At 38.6% G+C, this 19,974-nt stretch overlaps 1 protein-coding gene across 3 annotated transcripts in view; it reads right to left on the bottom strand.

The window, feature by feature from the left end:
* Nucleotides 1-19,974, bottom strand: part of CRIM1 (cysteine rich transmembrane BMP regulator 1) — a 193,740-nt gene that overhangs the window by 24,880 nt on the left and 148,886 nt on the right. For all 3 annotated transcript variants that reach the window (XM_061365837.1, XM_061365839.1, XM_061365838.1), the window contains one exon: nucleotides 8,393-8,549. In XM_061365837.1, coding sequence (XP_061221821.1) covers nucleotides 8,393-8,549 — 157 coding nt within the window. The remainder of the gene's footprint in view (nucleotides 1-8,392; nucleotides 8,550-19,974) is intronic.

The raw sequence follows: 19,974 nt of genomic DNA, 5'->3' as shown, positions 1-19,974 counted from the left end.
CACAGTAAAGAACTTATATCCAATCTAAACTTCCCCCGTTTAACTTATTACCCCTTGTCCTATCACTACAGTCCCTACTGAAGAGACCCTCCTCAGCATCCTTATAGGCTCCCTTCAGATACTGGAAGGCTGCTATGAGGTCTCCATGCAGCCTTCCCCCCCCCCCAAGAAAATATATGGGAAGTCAGAACATCTAGAGGAACAGAAAAGAAATAAATTATGTAAATCTCTAGAAGTACTGACTTCAAACTCTAGAGAACTTCATGTGATTTTTAGTTAAAAGGCTGAGGAAAACAGTCACACAATAGGACGGAGAATGGAAAACTTTGTGTCCTCCTATTCATCTATTTTTATCTCCTTTATCTCTGTAACCACAGTCTTAATTTTAAAAGAAGTGCTTCTTTCCATTATTGTGTAGAGTTTTCAAACATCAAACTCTATTAAGCTTTTTTTTTTTTTTTTTTCTTTTAGACAACTGTGAAAAAGTTTTGGTTTCTTTAAAGACACACGAGCTCAGATTTCCCAATTATCAACCTTTGGCAGTCTTTAGGAAAAATGTAAGAACATCAAACAGATGATGATTACTCCTTAACTTTCCACTCTTTAATGCAATTTTAATACTTGCTTCTTTAGTGCCCTACTTGTGATTTTGGTTTTTAATGTAAAACCAAAGTTTTATAGGGAAATAGAGATCTGTCTTCCCATGCTTTTGATGGTCATAACAGGCTCAAAAGTCATAGAATCATAGAATAGCTAGGGTTGGAAAGGACCTTAAGATCATCAAGTCACAAACCCCTCTGCCATGGGCAGGGACACCTCACACTAAACCATATCACCCAAGGCCTCGTCCAACCTGGCCTTGAACACTGCCAGCGATGGAGCATTCACAACCTCCCTGGGCAACCTATTCCAGTACCTCACCACCCTCACAGGAAAGAATTTCCTCCTTATATCCAATTTAAACTTCCCCTATTTAAGTTTTAACCCATTACCCCTTGTCCTATCACTACAGTCCCTACCGAGTAGTCCCTCCCCAGCATCCCTGTAGGCCCCCTTCAGAGACTGGAAGGCTGCTATGAGGTCTCCACGCAGCCTTCCCTTCTCCAGGCTGAACAGCCCCAACTTTCTCAGCCTATCTTCATACAGGAGGTGCTCCGGTTCCCTGATCATCCTCGTGGCTCTCCTCTGGACTTGTTCCAACAGTTCCATATCCTTTTTATGTTGAGGACACCAGAACTGCACACGATACTCCAAGTGAGGTCTCACAAGAGCAGAATAAAGCGGCAGGATCACCTCCTTCGACCTGCTGGTCACGCTCCTTTTGATGCAGCCCAGGATACGGTTGGCTTTCTGGGCTGCAAGCGCACACTGAAGTCGGCTCATGTTCAGTTTCTCATCAACCAACACCCCCAAGTCCTTCTCTGCAGGGCTGCTCTGAATCTCTTCTCTGCCCAAGCTGTAGCTGTGAATGGGATTGCTCCGACCCGGGTGTAGGACCTTGCACTTGGAATGGTTAAACTTCATGAGGTTGGCATCAGCCCACCTCACAAGTGTGTCAAGGTCCCTCTGGATGGCATTCCTTCCTTCCAACGTATCAACCGAATCACACAGCTTGGTGTCATCGGCAAACTTGCCGAGGGCGCACTCAATCCCACTGTCCATGTGTCCTGGGTTTAGCAGTGGCAGTCATTTTTCTCTTTCTTGGTAGCTGGTACAGTGCTGTGTTTTGACTTTCAGCTGGGAACAGAGCTGAAAAACAATGATGTTTTGGTTTGGCCAAGGACTTTGTGGGCCTCATGCTCTGCCAGGGAGGAGGGAGGCTGGGAGGAAGCGGAGACAGGACGCCTGACCCGGACTGACTGGGGAGGTGTTCCATACCACAGCACGTCATGCCCAGGATGCAACTGGGAGTTACCCGGAAGGGCTAGGAGGGACTGCAGGGTTGGAGGAGGTATCGGTCGGTGCTTGGTGGGGCTGGGGCGCGAGTTATTGGTCACCTGGTGATGAGGTGTTGTATTCTCTTCCCTTGTTATTTCCTTTATCATTACTATTATTGGTGGCAGCAGTAGTGATTTGTGTTATGCCTTAGTTACTAAACTGTTCTTATCTCAACCCGTGGGAGTTGCATTCTTTTTGATTCTCCTCTCTGCCCCTCCGAGAGTAGGGGGAGGGCAAGAAGGGGGGGGGAGTGGGTAACAAGCTGTCTGGTTGGGTTTAAACCACGACACCATGTCAGAGACGAAGATGTTGAGCAAGACCGGTCCCAACACCGATCCCTGAGGGACACCACTCGTTACTGGTCTCCAGGTGGACATTGAGCCATTGACCACTACTCTTTGTGTGCGGCCATCCAGCCAGTTCTTTATCCACCAAGTGGTCCATCCATCAAACTGATGTCTCTCCAATGTAGAGACAAAGATGTTGTGTGGGACAGTGTCAAACGCTTTACACAAGTCCAGGTAGATGACATCAGCTGCTCTACCCCCTGTCCATCAGTTCCATAGCCCCATCATAGAAGGCCATCAAATTGGTCAGGCAGGATTTCCCCTTAGTGAAGCCATGCTGGCTGTCACCAAGCACCTTGTTGTTTTTCATGTGCTTTAGCATGCCTTTCAGGAGAATCTGCTCCAAGATTTTGCCAGGCACAGAGGTGAGACTGACTGGTCTGTAAGTCCCTGGGTCATCTGTTTTCCCCTTCTTGAAAATGGGGGTTATATTTCCCTTTTTCTGGTCATCGGGAACTTCACCTGACTGCCATGATTTTTCAAATATGATGGACAGTGTCTTAGCAACTTCATTTGCCAGCTCCTTCAGGACCCGCAGATGGATTTCATCAGGTCCCATGGACTTGGGCATGTTCAGAATTTTAAGATGGTCTTGAACCAGTTCCTCTCCTACAGTGGGCCCAAGGTCTTCATTCTCACAGTCCCTGCGTCTGCCTTCCAAGACTTGGGTGGTGTGGTCAGAGCCTTTGCCAGTGAAGACCGAGGTAAAGAAGTCAATCAGAACCTCAGCCTTCTCCAAATCCTGTGTAGCTAGTTCTCCCGAGAGCTTCCTGAGGGGGCCTACGTTCTCCCTAGTCTGTTTTTTATTTGCTATGTACCTGTAGAATCCCTTCCTGTTATCCTTAGTATTCCTAGCCAAGTTTAATTCTAACTGGGCCTTAGCTTTCCTAACCCAGTCCCTAGCTTTCTGGACAACATCCGTGTACTCTTCCCAGGCAGCCTGTCCTTGCTTCCACTTTCTACAAGACTCTTTTTTCATTTGAATTTTCCTCAGCAGCTCCTTATCCATCCAAGGAGGTCTCCTGGCCCTCCTGCTGCACTTCCTTCTAGTTGGGAATACTCCTGAGCTTGTGGCAGGTGATCCTTGAATATCAACTAAGAGTCTTGGGCCCCCTGCCCTCTAGGGCTATATCCTATTGAACATTACTAAGCAGGTTCCTGAAGAGGCCAAAGTCTGCTCTTTTGAAGTCCAGGGCAGTGAGCTTGCTGCACGCTCTTCTCACTGTCCTGAGGATCTCAAATTCAAGCATCTCATGATCGCTGCAACCAAGGCTGCACTCGAGCGCCACATTTCCAACGAGCCCTTCCCTGTTGGTGATTATGAGGTCAAGTACGGCACCTCTCCTTGTCAGTTCCTCTATTACTTGCAGAAGGAAGGTGTCTTCCACACAAGTGAGGAACCTCCTGGATCGCTTGTGCCGGGCGGTACCATCATTCCAACAGATGTCAGGGTGGTTGAAGTCCCCCATGAGAACAAGAACCTGTGAGCGTGAGGCTGTTCCTATCTGTCTATAGAGTGCTTCATCCACAGATTCCTCTTGATCAGTCGGTCTGTAACATATCCCCACAGTAATGTCTCCCATCGCCGTTTTCCCTTTAACCCTGACCCACAAACTCTGTTAACTGCTCACCTGTCCCCAGACAGAGTTCCATACTCTCCAGCCTATCCCTAACATAAAGGGCAACTCCCCCTCTGCGCCTGCCAGGCCTGTCTTTTCTAAAGAGTCTGTAACCTGCCATTCCAACACTCCAGTCATAGGAGCCATCCCACCATGTTTCTGTGATGCCTATTATATCATACCCCCGTAGACGTGCACACATCTCTAATTCCTCTTCTTTGTTCCCCATGCTATGGGCATTTGTATAGAGGCATCTGAGCCGAGCTCCAAATGAAGCCGGCTCATTGGCTGGAGCAGCTGGAATATCTCTGCATTGCTCCGAACATTTATTATAGGTGCTGGCAACTGACTGGGTGTGTTGGGATGGAATGATGCCCCCCTCCCCCAGCACATCTAGTTTAAAGCCTCCTTAACCAGTCTGGCAAGCCTCCTACCAAAACTGCTCTTCCCCTTCTTCTGTCAGACCAGCTCCGCCAGCCCCTGCTAGACCTGGCCTACAAACTTGGGTCCCGTGTTCAAGACACCCAAACCCCTGACTGTGACACCACCCTTTTAACCATTTATTAACCTGGCTAATCCTCCTATCTTTTTTTAGGTCCTCCCCTGTATCCTGGAGAATAGACGAAAAGACTATCTGAGTCACATGGGGCTTGCTATTTTAGAGAAGAAGTTGGCACGGTAACAGTAGAGAACTGAACAAACATACTATATTTCTTTTCGGGTGTACAAAAGTGCAAGGGAAAGATCATCTCAAGGACAGGTTTCCTATAGCACTAACATCAGCTTGAAATTGAAAACTTGCTTTAAAAACATCTTTATCTTATTCCCATCTACTATATTTGTCCATTAATCTTTGCTGTCATTTGTAAAATACTTGTCCTACGTAGATCACATAGAGTTTCTAATAGAACTGGTTTATGCACAGTTCAGTTAAAAGAAAAAAAGAGAAATTTGTGTTTCAGCTTATCTAAGTACAGGAAACATATACAGAAATCTGTAATTTTCCTCTTCCAGCCAATATATTAAATGAGTCATACATACAGGCTAAAAATTACTCCTCTTTACAACAAGCAGTGTGAGAGGCTGAACATTATCTTTTTCATAGTGTTTCCTATTTGAAGATGAGCTGTGTGGTTCAGTGCCAGCCCATGGAGCAGTTCTGCCCTGTGTGATGTTCTCACTGACCTCCCACAACTCCTCTGAATGGGACAGGGTGTGCCTGAGCAAGTCAATACATGGTCCAGAGCTGATACTCTGTGAGTCAGTGTTGGATCAAAGCATCATTTTACTACGTCTAGGACTTCAAATGAATAGTTGCAAATTGCATGATTCAATATTTATACTTTTTAACTTTAACCTGTTTACCACTTTTCTTCCTTTTCACTAAATTCCAGATACTTTCAGATTTTGAAGATCTGTGTTTCCATTTTGAAGCATATTACTTTATACTTTTAGTTTTATTCAGTTATACATAGTAAGCTTAGTAAATCTAGGAAATACAGCCTGTCTTATTATTCTCTTCTTCAACATCATAAACCTTAAATATTTTTCTAACCTTCTTATGTGACAGTAACACACTATTTCTTAGACACTGGCTGCTTCCTCCACGAGTTTAGAAAATCACTGGGATTTGTGCCTGAAATTTGTATCCTTTAACATATTCTCCTTGACACTTGACTGACACTGAAAAATACTTGCACCTAGAACCAAGCATCTCTGTGTTTAAAGTGCTCTTGCAGCTCAAGGACAATATTCATAGGCCCTTTCCTAGCCTTCTCAGAAACTGAGTCATGAGTTCTTTATTACAGGAAAGCATTCCAGGAAAATGAATGATTTCATCGATTTGTTGAAATAAAGCTAGGCCCATCTATCTTTTTTCTCTTCAGTCCTCTTTGGTTTTCATTCAGAATATTGAACCATTTTTGTGTAGACAGACAGCATTAATGCAATGTATGTCCATGTTGAAGAAGATGGCACAGACCACGTTAGATTTCCCCACACAATCAGCTAGATTACTGTTGACACATACCACAGATTTATTAACAATAATCACCTTAAGTGCTTGGGCACGGGTATCAGCAGGGTGGTACTCACACACAGACTAAGGACTCTACAGGTCTCGAGAACTGCTCTCAAAGTAAAATCAGTTTATTAAGGTGCAATGTGTATTAGGTTCCATGCTTGGGTTCTTACCTTTCTCATCTTCAGAGGTTTCTGCTCTATGTGAACTATGTAGGACAAGTATTTTACAAATGACAGCAAAGATACATGGTCTGGTCACTAATGAGGTAGACTTAAGAACATTACTACCAGTCACACACAGTGGAAGCACAGGCCCAGGAATGGAAATTCACTGTTTTATCTTAAAGGATCATTTGTTTTTTCCTGAAGATTCAGTTTTGAAGTGAAAAAACAAACAAACAAAGCTGAAAAACCAAGTTCAGTTCATCAGAGGTAATTAAGGTCTTTACCATGTTCCAGTTGAAGCTGTAAAAATACTGTCCACCTTCCTCTAGACAGAAAGCACAGTTTAAAATAACTAATCCACGCAAACCTGCTCATTACGTGAGAGTATTTCTTCCTAAAACCATGTTGATGGGAAAAATATTGCACAATAAACTAGAAGAATATACCAGGAAACACATTTACACAAACAAAACAACTTTGGTAACTATAGTTCAAACCAATCCTCAGCAGCAGCAGCAGCAGCAAAACATTTCTAACACTTCAGTGTGAAATCTACATTGGGACTGCCAGTGAAGAAAACCAATAGTAGTAAACTGAAAGAAACCAAAAAGAGAAACAAACTTAACTGCTTTAGATACCACAGAAAAGAATAGTTAGCTATTTCTGTGCAAGTCCAAAATGGAAATGACGAAAGACATTACAGACCTTACTGGTTTTCTCTTATGATAACTTTCAAATAGGCCTTGAAAATAATAATTTTTTATGCTCTTGCAATATTAAAAACAGCTTTTCCTGTTCCAAGCTGAATGATATTCAATCACAGGGTAAATAGTTAAACACCTTTTGTTTAATATCGGCTGTCTCTGCTGTTCATGAATGCACACACTCCTTGAGCACATGGATGAGAAAAATCTTCTCAGATCATGTCCCATGGCTATGCTATTGACCCTGCTGCAGACAATAAATCATTCAATCAATCAGTCAATCATCTTTATTTCATCCTGCTACCCATCTTCAGCCATCCTTGCTTTTGAAGCCACTGGGCAGAATTTCTAGGAATGACAAAACTGATATCCCTTTTGTGTAAATTCCTTCCTGTTCTACTTTCTCTCACTGAAAACAACTCCCAGCCACTCCTGAAGTCAATATGCTGCCTGAAGATAATTTTATTAACCTTTTAATTTTAAATTCTTGCTTTCTGTCTCCCATAGTAAAATCTGAGGTTTGGAGAGAAAAGTGAATTTTGTTTTAATCTTTGTTATCTTTCATTCATTTTGTCATATTTCAATACCACCACTCTCATGAGTGCAAAAATCTGCTATTATTTAATCAGAAGCAAGCCTAATTCTGTATCTCAAGTAACAGATACAGGATTATATTAAATGGTGCTTACTTTGTTTTGCCGGACTGCTATTATGTGAGTATTTTTAAATTACACTAGGAATGCCTCAAGGATACAACTCAAGCATTTTTTTCTAACTTAGAAAAAAAGAAGTGACTTCATGTTTTTAAGGGAATTCCCCCCCTCCTTTTTTCTTTTTTTTTTTGAGTCTTGCAACATATCTGGTTTTATTTTCAGAAATTAAACTGTTATGAAAAGCAGGCAGTAGTATGGAATGGATCCATCAAAAAATAAAATGCATCATACATATAGAAGCCACCAGCTTGATTGCTAAAAACTTTCTCTGATGAAAAATTTGACCAGCTTTCGTCACCCATGCCATAAATTATATAATACCACAAATATTTCCTTGCATGGAGAAAGAACCCCAGCAACAATACAGATTTTGAGCAGGCTTATAAAAACTTAGATAAGAGACAGCAATGTTCTGCATGAATCGTGTAACTATCAGAAATGTCTCACTAAAACTAGTCTGCTGTCATATTAACATTAAAAAACCTCCTTGAAATATTAGAAAATCATTTGAATAAAATAAATGGCTATAAAATGAAAGGGTACCACAGTGGAACATGCAAATAGAATTTCAAAAAGCTACATGCTAGAGACGTTACTTGCAAGTAGTTTTTTCATCTTGTTTGTCAAATATTCTTCAAACAAAATCTAAGCACTGCTTTGCTTTTATAATCTGCTGCTGTTTTTTTAAGTTGCTGCTTCTTCATCTGTTGATCAAAATCCATTTTGAAGAATACTTTAATCTCACATCAAGTAATGACATTTCTATTTTCCTACATGTTCCTCTGCTTTGCCACAAAGCAAACACAGGCATATGCCTGGATTTTGCATATTTTCAATATGTACAGAGATTGTATTAAAGATGCTTTCAGAATGAGAATACGTACAAGTATCCAAAGGGACAGTACTTGTCACATACAATGGGTTTGCACTTCTTAGGCCTCGGTCGACACTGACAGATCTCACAGTTGTGGGCGTCAGTCTGGAAGCCAAAGGAACACTCCAAGGAACAGCCTGAAATGAGGCCAGTGCACAGCTCCTCCCCTGCGAAGGACACATGCAGGTTATCACAGCGTGGAAACTGGTTATACCAGACAAGTGCATCTTTAGCAGACTAAATCTTCTGTCCCCTTTTATTTCGTAACTTTTTAAGTACTAGTAAGACTTACCTTCAGACTGTCCTAACTTTAAAATATGTGACAGAATTCTCCAGTAATGACCCAAACCATATGAGCAGACACTACATGATGTCTTCTGTTCCAGTCAAGAACTTGGGGAGTATTACCTGGTACCCTAAACTAGGGTTTATGAATTAAATGCATGGTCAAATGACTCTAACATCTGTGAATGTTAGCCTTCAAGAAACATTTAAAATAAAGTGTACTTTCCACATATTATATGGGTTTAATAGGTTTCTGGTCAACATAGAGCATCTTTATTTCCCCTCTATTTATTTTAATAGAACTGAATGAGATATATTAACAACTTCCATTCTTTATGCAGTTTGCTGTGAACTGTTTGGTGATTAAGACCTGCTTGTGGATTGCTGACATCTCAATTTCTCCAGTACAGAGAAGAATAATGGTAATTTCGTTCACTCTCATTCAAATTTATTATTTTGAGAATGCTCAGCTGCTTTTTGTTCTTCTTGAAAAAAGAAGGACCAGAAAGACAACTCTTAACATGCTCTGGGATATAAAATTCATTTACTGGTTGCAGAGGTGAGAGGAAACAAAAAGTTAAGATGATTTTCGTTACACTAGGGATGTGAAACACAGGGATGGGGGGAGGAGAGGGAAGGGAGGTGGGTTGAGAGACCATTATTACAATAGCCAATATGAGATCAAAATAGAAAAATGGGAAAATATAATTGAGCTTCTTCAACAGAAGACTATGATAGGTAACATTCAAAAGGCTGACTTTTAGAGAGATATTTAAAGGATGACTGGTACCCACTTAAAACATCCACATCACTACAAAGCACCGGTTATACAGATTGCAGCTTAAGAGTGCTTTCATGGTGGAATTTGGGCCTACAAGTGCAATGCAACATTAGAGCCTTATCATCCCAAACAACAGTTCTCAGTTTAAGTAGGATGAAGACCATCAGGTTCACCACTCCCACCACTCTGGTTTTATGCAAATATGATGTCTGAAGCAAAAAGGGTGCAACTTATTTTGTCATTCAAAATACAGAAAAAGAAATGCCAGACCCTTTCACAGCCCCTAGAAGTTTGTCAGCAGAGTACCAATGCCACAGGATTTAAGTGCTGACTCTCAGACATGTCTAACCTTCACACAGCAATGGTAATCCTTACCTCAGATTCTTGATGTACTTAGAAACACACATACAACAACCTTCATGAAGTCTTAAAAGTTCTTCAAAGGATAGAGTTCAGGCTGATCCATCAAGACTACTAGGTCTTTTAAACACACAGCCACTAATGCTGATTTAAAAACATTATAATGCAGAGGAAAATCCAATATTCTTCTCTGGTAAAGAGTGACGTATGTGTAACACAAAGACTTTCTTTGAAGCAAGTTAAAATAATGAGGATTGGTCTTTAATTCATGAGCTCTTACACTAGGATGCTTGTACACAATTATTGCCTGAAAGCACAGAGTGATAGTAAAACTAACTAAACTTTTCATTATGCATGACTTTATAAGGTAGTCATAATTTTAAAGTTAGACTTGAACTTCATAAGAATGTATGGAAAAGTCACCTCCCTGGAGTATCTCCAAAAACAATCTAGTTCAGTTATGACCTTGGATGTCATATAAGTTATGATAACTCCTGGAGATGCTCTGAAATGATCAAGTGAATGATCCTGGAATTACACAGGTTGGATTGATCTGAACCATTCATTTTCTGATGCATACTTCGTCATGGATATGAAGTGTTTAGGTGGCTGTCCATAAACATCAGGCTCATGGAAGACAGGCCAAGGAACAAGAAGGTACAAATGCAAAGGCAATGGGAAAAATGAACAGACATCTTAAAAGGTGAAAAAAAGAGCTGGAAATAAAACAAACTAAAAATAGAAAAAACATACCCATTTTTTTAACTGGCATGTCTTTATCTTATTTGACTCAGATTATTTGTTAAGGAGAGCTACCAAAGTGCAACACCCAGGTTTGAATATGAAATTAGAAAAGACGGTAAAATAACAGTTGCTCAGAACCCTATAGATTTTTCCTGCAGTTTTTGTTCTCGGTATTATTCTCTTCTGCACTGATTGCTTTGATTTGGATAGTGAAACTGCTTCCAGAGATGCAAAACAAATTTGTTATGTGTAAAGTTAATACACCGTAGCTTTAAGTTAAAGGTGTCTAAGTCAGTGCTATAAAAGCAGGAAGATGGTGTCTCATTCCAGGTAGCTTATGGTGTTAAATATACATAAAACTCAGTCACCTGACATATCAGCCAGAAGATCCAGTCTCAAGGCAGTATCTTCCTTGCTTAATCCTCTGCATAGTGAGTTACCTTCGAAAGAACTTTCACTTTATAAGTGGCCAAGAAAGAAAAGCTCTTCAGAGCCTTGGGATGGATGACTGACTAACCACCACTGCCACCAATCTTAATAAAAGACACTGAAGAACACACTAAAAAGTCATCAAAACAACATACAGGACAAGCTTGCTCAAGTCAACACAGACCATTGTTAACATCTGAACTCACTAGTATTATGTCAGTACTATACAAAGAAATCAGAATAATCTCCACAGACCTCTGCTGACAGTCTTTCTAATAAGATGCTAAAAATGATGCCTTCTGTGAACATATTTGTTACTCAAATTAGTATGTTACTGTATTTCTGATGTTATGACATTACAAGCTGTGGAAATGAGATTGAAATATTCTATTAAGAAAATTAGTATCCTGAAAACCAGTGAATTCTGATCTGCTTTCACATCTGACCTAAATTTCGCCTACTTACACATCATTAAATACACAACTAACAAGGCAGTCTCAAACTGAAGTACAATCTAGTACACAGCTGTATGTCTGCTGTACAGGCTTGTTGAAAACACTGGACTAGTATATTAAATTGGGTATATGTGTATATACATGTTTTTCAGAAAACAGTGTGGGCATTTAAGATTAAAATGTGAATCAAATTCACTTTATGTAATTGTCAGTTTGAAAATATTTCTATAGCCTTAGCTATAGCTTTAAGTTCATCATAAAAAAAATCATCATAAGTTTATTATGGAAGGTTAAGAAAAAAAATTTTTCTGTCAAGGTTTTACATTTCAAGTGACAAATATGTAATTCTTTATTTAGAATAAAGAGAACTAGTTCATGACATTCAACCACAATGAACTGAGAAAATTTACCACATCAAAATGTTAGCTTTTTTTTTTGTGTAGAGGCATTCTCCACCTCTGCTTAGGTAAATTTCATAAGGAACCTGAACGCAAATCATGGAACATATTTGCAGAGAAGAGATCCAGCCCTAGCTGGGCTAACAACTCCTTCAAAAGTATATCAGGGTTAATCAGGAAGTCTGAAAGGAGAGGATAAGAAGAAACATTTTAAAAACTAATGTAAAAAAGAAAACTACCCTTCAAAGTTTGAGAACTGCATTAGGCATCTGCACGGCACTTAAGAGAATGGGATCAAGCTTCTGAACATATACTATAAGCCATCTTTATTTCTCTGATTATATTGACATCACCTAGGTAACTAAACTAATGGTTAGATAGGCAGTAGATGACTAAACCAGACGTATAATGATGAACAGGAAACCAATTAAAGGAAGGACATCTTTCATTGTGCTGCTTGGAGAAATACCTGGCTGGGGAGTAGAGTTCTTCTATGTCAACAGTAGAAATATGTTCATTAATTTTTCCTATGAAAAATGAAACGTCCATGAGGTAATGTCAATACAGAAAACAATCCTCCTACACAAGGTAAGAGGAGGGCTTAGGGGAATAAAATAGTAATAGTGGGTGAAATATAATTCTGGAAACATAGTAGGTCATGCTGCCCATAAGGAATAAACAAGAACTTGTGCTACAAACTAGAGTTCAGGTGCAGGATACTGGTTGATACCAGAATGCTACTGATGTGATATGAGTTCAGAAAAAGATGAATGTGTTCCTGAATGTCTCAGGCTAATATAACTGTATTTTTACCACAGATACTTAGCTTTTTAATGTGAGGACAGACATACGCTGAAACGTAACATAAAATTCTGTGAGAGTATCAACTGCATGAACTACAGCACACAGCTAGGACAGTAATCATGGAAAGGCTGTTTGTATTCAACCAGTGATATTATTAAAATAGCCTGCTGCTAGAAACAAATACTCAAGGACAAACACAGAGAATACTTAGAGCAGTGAATCCATCCCACACAAAACCATGCAATTTTCTTTCCCATGTGCAATCACGACCGTGAAAGCTGCAGCAAAGTCAGTTACCAAAAGATCCATGTTTATAGTCAGTCCTGACTAGACCTCACTGCACGGGGAAAAGCTATTTTTTTTTTACCTCTGTAAACACTGTAGCTCCAACAAATACTTCACTCTGTAGTTTGCCACACATTATATGCTGACTTGGATACAGGAATTTCAAATTACTGGATTCATTTCGATCAATCTAATAAGATGCTATTGGGAAAAAAGAAAACCAAACCATAAATAGAAAGGGAAAGAAAACCCCGCAAGTAGAAAGGGAAACAACAGCTGAAAATGAATTGGCCTTCCAAAAAAAAATTTTGAATTATTAACAAATATGAGAACCAAGGTTTTTAAGCCTGGTCACTGTTACCCAAAAGTTCCTTCTAAATATGGTGAGTTCTTTCTCAGCATTTATTCATCCACTCACAGTTTCATACTGACTATAATAATGCAAATACCAGAGTTTCAGAAGAGCATGACAACTGTTTAATGGGAATATATTTGGGATACAGGTGATGGGACAACACTGAAGCAGGAAGTGTTGTCTTAAGAAGAGATGATTATCAAGCTATGGTGAGGCCATACATTGCACACAAACTACGTGGTGTTTTAAAACTCTTTTCCACTAAGTTCTTGTTTTCAAAACTAACACCAACTCTTCCTTTTAAAAGACTCTCAGATCACTGTAAGACTGAGAAGGAAAGAAAGGTTATGTACAAAATCAACGTGAGAGGAGTTGATATATGGATGTGACCTACTATAGTCCAGACCCCAACCTGCAAACAAGACAAGAACAAAATTCTGTTCCAGGATATGCAATGTTAGAAATCTTCGCATTTGTGAGGATTCCTATACAGCAGTCCTATACTTCAGATACAACACAATCTTCTCCTCAAGTATGGTACCTCAGATACAGTGTATCTCAAAAGGAGTCACAATTATTTGGCACAAATTCAAGCCATCAAACGTGTGATTTATTCTTGATTTCAAAGTGCTCACATGTCCACCTCCCATGAGCCTATGAATATTTGGAGTGCTATAAAATATTGCTCAAAAATCAAACTGAAAAGAAAACAAAGTTCAGTTTCGTGAACTGCATGTTTAGGTATAAAAGAGGTCTTCTGTTTGAACTTCTAGTAGCTCGATTGAAATTCCAGCTAACTCTTATTTAAAGGACAACTTCTTGATTTCTTACTTTTAGCATACATATATGACATGTATGAACTCTAATCTCTTAAACTGGGGCACTTCTTTTTCTCCAATTTATTACTTTCTATGCGGACACGCTGATCATTGTACTGTGAAGACTGGAAGTCATCTTTAGTCTAGAAACTTTTGGAAATGCATTTTAGAGATGCATAGCCTGTTGAAATACTCTTAGTTGTCAATCCTCTAATCCACAGATAAAAAATAACTGCTAGAGAAAATTAACAGATACTTGACAAGAATTATGTCAGTATTTCAACTTGGCTTAGGCTGGTGTCCATTTTTTTGACAATCTGTAGCGTGGCTACATGAAGCTAGCTACATACCTTCACCATCATTACTTTCTTGACGCTGAGGATAGATCGAATCAGGAGAACTGTTTCACAGTACCTTTATAATTAAGCACTCCTCAGCCGTCCTCTCGGTGTGGATTGCTACTGCTGGTTAATCTTCAGGGGTGGGGATCTGGGGAGGCAAATTTATGAAGGAGAAAACTAGGTTACTTATCAGTAACTGGAATTCTCTGAATATATTGCCTCCACAGATCCACACTAACCCTCCCTCCTTAGGTTAGAATTAACTCACGATTCACAAAAGCTGGATAAAAATGAAGGGACTGGGCACTGTGATGCTAGAAAACCCTGTTTAAAAAAATAATCTCATGAGTGCATTCAGGCAAATTACCCACCTGGATACTTGCTCTAAACAACTCTAGGATTCATATACCACATGTGACTTCGTGAAAACGGATTTCTAGCAGTGATATCTCAAAGGTAAAATTACTGGAAAATGACCAAGCTTCCATAAACCTTCTGCCAGCACATGAAGGTGTGTGCTGTTTTTTTTTCATTCACAAGTTAAGAAAAATTATCATCTGCTTCTATTGCAGTAGATATCCTGTAAGCATTATGAAATTCAATATATTGTTGTAATCTTCAGAGATACCCAGCAAAGACTTCTATCCTAGTAAGAAGATAGATAATATTTATTTGGCATGAGTAATTCATCGTAACTCCACCCTCTTCAGGGAGCACTTCTGCTATCTTCCACATGTGTACTTAATTAGTATTTCTATTTTACTTAGAATATGCACTTTTTTTCAGATCTGAGCCTAAAATTATTAAGAAATGTGCTTCATCCCAAATTTTCTATGGCTGTTATTTCACTAGCTTAGGTCTAACACATAATATCTCTTCCCTTTCACATCACTGTAGAAGCATAATAAGGCATCCATTTTCTGCAAGATCTACAAAATTATTCCAAAATTCAAGATGCACTCTCCTTTCCCTAAGGCAGACTACCTGGACTGTCTTGGTTTTTGTTTATTTGATGTTTTGTTTGCTTGTTTTTTTTCTCCCCACATTGAATTTGTTGCCAAATGAAGGTAACAATAGGAGATAACAGTTGCTAAAATAGAAAAGTGTTACCTTTATTTTACTTTACTACTTATAGGAATTTTGCATTGTCTCAAGTGTACATTTTGCACGACTTGTCAATGTGTGTGATTACTTGTCGCACCTTACTTTGAAAACAAAATAAACATAACAGATGTTTATTTAAATAGACAAAATTAAGACTGAGTTCTGAAGTGTTCAGAACACATCCCTGAGTATGCGTTACTTACAGAAATAAAGTAATACTACAAAGGAATAAAAGGGGTTAGAATTAGATGATCTTTAAGGTTGCTTCTAACCCAGAGTTCCATGATTCTGTGAATAAAATACTCAAATTTTGTCTGGGAAGAGTGAAAGGTTAGGAAAACCCACCCCAAACTCTAACTACTGAATGATTAACACACACAAAAAAAGGAGGAGTTAGAGATGCACTGTCCCACTGTAGTACGTTCAGACTTCTTAGGCTTTTTCCTATCATGCCATATACTTTCAGTGCCTTGACTGTTCATGGAAGGCCCATCAATGCACTTATCTAACTTTTCCCAACCTTCCAATCTGCCTTTGAATATCTACACAACTAAACTAAGTCCCACGCTGCCAAACCCAACTTCCATGTCAGAATTCCACTCTTACTCATCAGCTATAAAATGGAGAAGGCATGACTTGCCAGAATACTGAACTCCATGCTGCAAATGTCTGCTAGTATTGAGTGCATGGCAATACCTCCTGTAATATATTTTCTTCTTATTTATGGAAAAGGTATCAACACTTTTCAAAAATATTTCTGTATTTACAAGGAATGGGAAAAGGAGGTGGTTTTAAATCTAGAGGACTGTGCAAACACGTAACATGGTAAGATTTCTAATTTTTGAATAGTGATTTCATTTGTTTTGACAGACAAAAAAACCCACAGCATGAAGTGGATGATGATGTACAGGGATGTGCAGAGAAAATGACTCATCCTTAGACTTCTAGAATCGTGTCTCTTCATAAGGAGTCTGGAATAAATGAAATTGCATAACAGTTGTATCTTGTAAAATGTTACCAAAAGTTGCAATTTACCTAAACTGCAAAGCTGAGCCTTCTAAATGAAGCAAACAATTTTTAAAATGAATAGCAATGCTCTAATTTAATTCTATTTTCGTGAGATATGAAAGGATAAAAAAAATAACAAAGCCATACATGCTCTTGGCTATATGCTGAAAAGGACTTCAATTTGTTTGGGGTAAAACGCAATAGGCAAAGTTGCAGGAGAGATTTTTCAATGCTTTTTTCTTTTCTACAAATATAATACAGGGAATAGACAAAGCCAGATAAGATACTGGTCCTCACTGCAGACCTTCACTGAAGAATGACTGGGTGCTCAGTAGACAGCCATCAGATTTGAAATCCTATGTTACTGCAGTCAGCAGGTATTATTCAATGTGCCTGTTAGTCTCTGAAGAAAGAAAATACAAATAGCTGATCACTAGCCTTGTTTTATTCCACTAATGTACTCCTCCTCCTAAAGACTTTAATCCACATCAGTTTTCCCTATGGAAGCAAAGGCCTAGACACTCCAAACGCAATAGCAATTGCTGTACCCTACAGGTAACAATTTTTTGCTTATTTACTTTTTTCTATTTATTTCTTGTTCTTGTACCAACTTATATATTTTTGTTTGTATTTTTTGGTAATGCATTTAATTTGTTTCCTATTCTTTTAGTTTTATTTGGGATATTTTCCCAGCAATTCTTCCTAAATCTTGGATCACACTTTTTTCCTTTTATCCTCATGTAGTGCTGCTGCTTTGGCTTCTATACTCTCCCAGTCAGTATGATCATTCTTTCTCCCTTATTATTTGTGGTTGTATCTCTGCTCACTGGAACTTCCCCCCTGTATCCATCTGTGCTCACCTTTTACTCAGTGGTAGTTTTACCTCCTTTGCCTTGTAACTCTGGTCTGACTCTACTTTTTTTAAAATTTTATTTTACTTTAGAGCATGGATGTTTTTACTGTGTTTTTACAGCATGTTTTTGCCTTCACTGCAAAACCAGGAAGAACAATAAAGCATGAAATAAGCTGCTTCTATTAAAATGATGTTCTAGAAATATAATGATTTGCTTCTTTTTCCCTTCTTATTCTGTAGTTGGCTTAAGTCAAGGTGGATAAACCTGAAACTAAATTACAATAAAGCCGAAAGAAATTTCATGATACTGTACTTAGATAATTATCTCAAATAAACCTGTTGTACTGTTTTCTGACTACAGAAATGTAAATGAAGGTAATTATGAATCGCAATTTACAACTTCAACTCTATGTTTTTCCACTTTGTCATTTTCCTTTTATTTTGGCTGGAATAGGCTGAAATATAATTAATCTTCAGCAGTGATATCTAAAGAGAAATTAGCAAAAAAGGAAACATTATTGGAAAGAGATTAGTAGAATATAACAGAGAATATAGAATATAACATCTTCTAATGGTAATGCAGGCCTCCTTTACTCAGGAACTTTGAATCTGATTTAGTTGAGCAGCTTAGACCAGCAAGAAACAAGAGGTGCAGTATAAAGATACGGATGCTCCCAGAAGTCCACGTGAGCTAAAGATAATATACTTTCTCATGTTCTTAGAGAGTTAAGATGCAACTACACTGGTCTGGACATGACAGTATGTAGGATCTTAAAATGCAGAGATCTAGCAGCAGCATATTTGACATAAAACTCCTTTCTTCTCAGTGCTCACGCTCATTTGTCTAGAGCATTGCAAGCGAGAGACATTACTTGATGGAAAAAAATCTACTTCTGCCATTTTGACCGATAACCACGAAGTGGTGAAGACTTCCAAGCTGTTATTTTCTTCACTTTTTTAGAAAATAAATGTTTCTGCTTCCCGAATGACTGAGATTTTTAAGCAATCTACAACTCAAGCTATTTAACTGAAAAAAAATTCAAGCCACGACACAAATGAGAGTATTAAGTTTGCTCCAGACGGTTTGCTACTGCAAAATGAAAATAATTTCAAGCAAATCTGGCAAGAGAAAAATTCCCTTGAATAGGATCTTAAGCACTATTTAATCGGAAACACTCCAAACAAGAACAGAGACTTCCTGCGATGCTGGGATGTGTACACATGCAATCTGCTAATCTAGGACAAAAAAAGGATCCTTTGGAGTGATGGGTCACCTCTGCACCAAACTGGAGGGAAGGACTGCACACACACACACAGATGATGAAGTTTGTCAAGCATGTCCATCTTCTTTTTGTCAAATTCACCAATCAATTTTATAACAATAAAAAAGGATAATCAAATTTCAATGTTAAAAGTAGAACTTAACATTTCCGATTTTGTCTTAGAAACTAAGAACTTGTATACGATAGCATTACTACAGAAAGTTGCCCTTTCCATGAATACAACTTGTAATCAAAGATATTATTTCTCTATTACCATAATGACATTATTACTTGCCACAAGTTTATTTATTAAAATATTCAGTCCTTTAGCTTATGGAAACAAAAAATACACATTTCCCCAGAAAAGAAGTTAAAAAAGCCAGGACAAATCCTTTTCTTGCTCCTTAAGCAAAACACCAACCCAAGCTGTACAGTCTGTACTAATAAATCTATTTTGATCAATAAAATAGTCATATTGGTTTAGACATGACTGGGAGGACTGAAACCAAAAGAGGGGGAACAGTGTAAACACTTCAGTTGTGAAAGCCTCACAGGCTACAGGGAAGATGCAGAACAACAGTGGAATTACAGAGAGTTTAAATCCACTCCCTGGCTCGTCTAGAAGGCAGTGTGATGCATCCTGCAGCTGAGACTAGCAATCTCAGACTAGCACAGGTGTCCTTTGTTGGGCAATTTCAACAGCCACCTCACCTTGCTTTGTATTTCATCCATAAACATTGAACTGTTAAGGAAACACATACAGAAAATACATTTTTCCTGCTTCATTGATACACACAGAGTTCTCACATGGCACAATGCTTTTCCTTGGGGAAGAAACAGATGTTAAAGCCTGCATATATATGTGTGTGTGTGTATGCATATATATAGTACTCTAGATAGGATTTAAGAATATGCTATATAAAAAAATAAAACATAGAATAAAAAGAAAGCATATTAATAAAAAAATGTATTTTTATTAAAATAAAATAATATCAATAATAAAAGTATAATAAAATAGAAATAAAATAAAATTATAAAATTATATATGGATATGTTTGAACTATATGTTTATATAGTTCCACCCGCTGCCCCCTCCCCCCACCCCCAGCATATAATTTTCCAACATTCAACCTCAAAAGCTAAATTTTGAGGAAAAAAAGCTGAGTTGAAAATAGGCTGTTTAGCAAGGGGAGTTTCTGAAGTGAACAAACCTAGATGGTCTTAAACTCTTTACATACATAGAAGAAAATGAAATGTGGAAGTCTTATCAGACTTCTCAAAGCCTGAATGAATACTAAATCCCAAATCAT

Source organism: Neopsephotus bourkii, unplaced genomic scaffold (assembly GCF_033783945.1).
Source record: "Neopsephotus bourkii isolate Nb327-2 ecotype Australia unplaced genomic scaffold, CSIRO-AGI_Nbou_v1 NB_1292, whole genome shotgun sequence".
Lineage (NCBI taxonomy): Eukaryota > Metazoa > Chordata > Aves > Psittaciformes > Psittacidae > Neopsephotus > Neopsephotus bourkii.
Note: the sequence above shows the minus strand (reverse complement) of the source record. Positions and strands in the feature narration are given on the sequence as shown.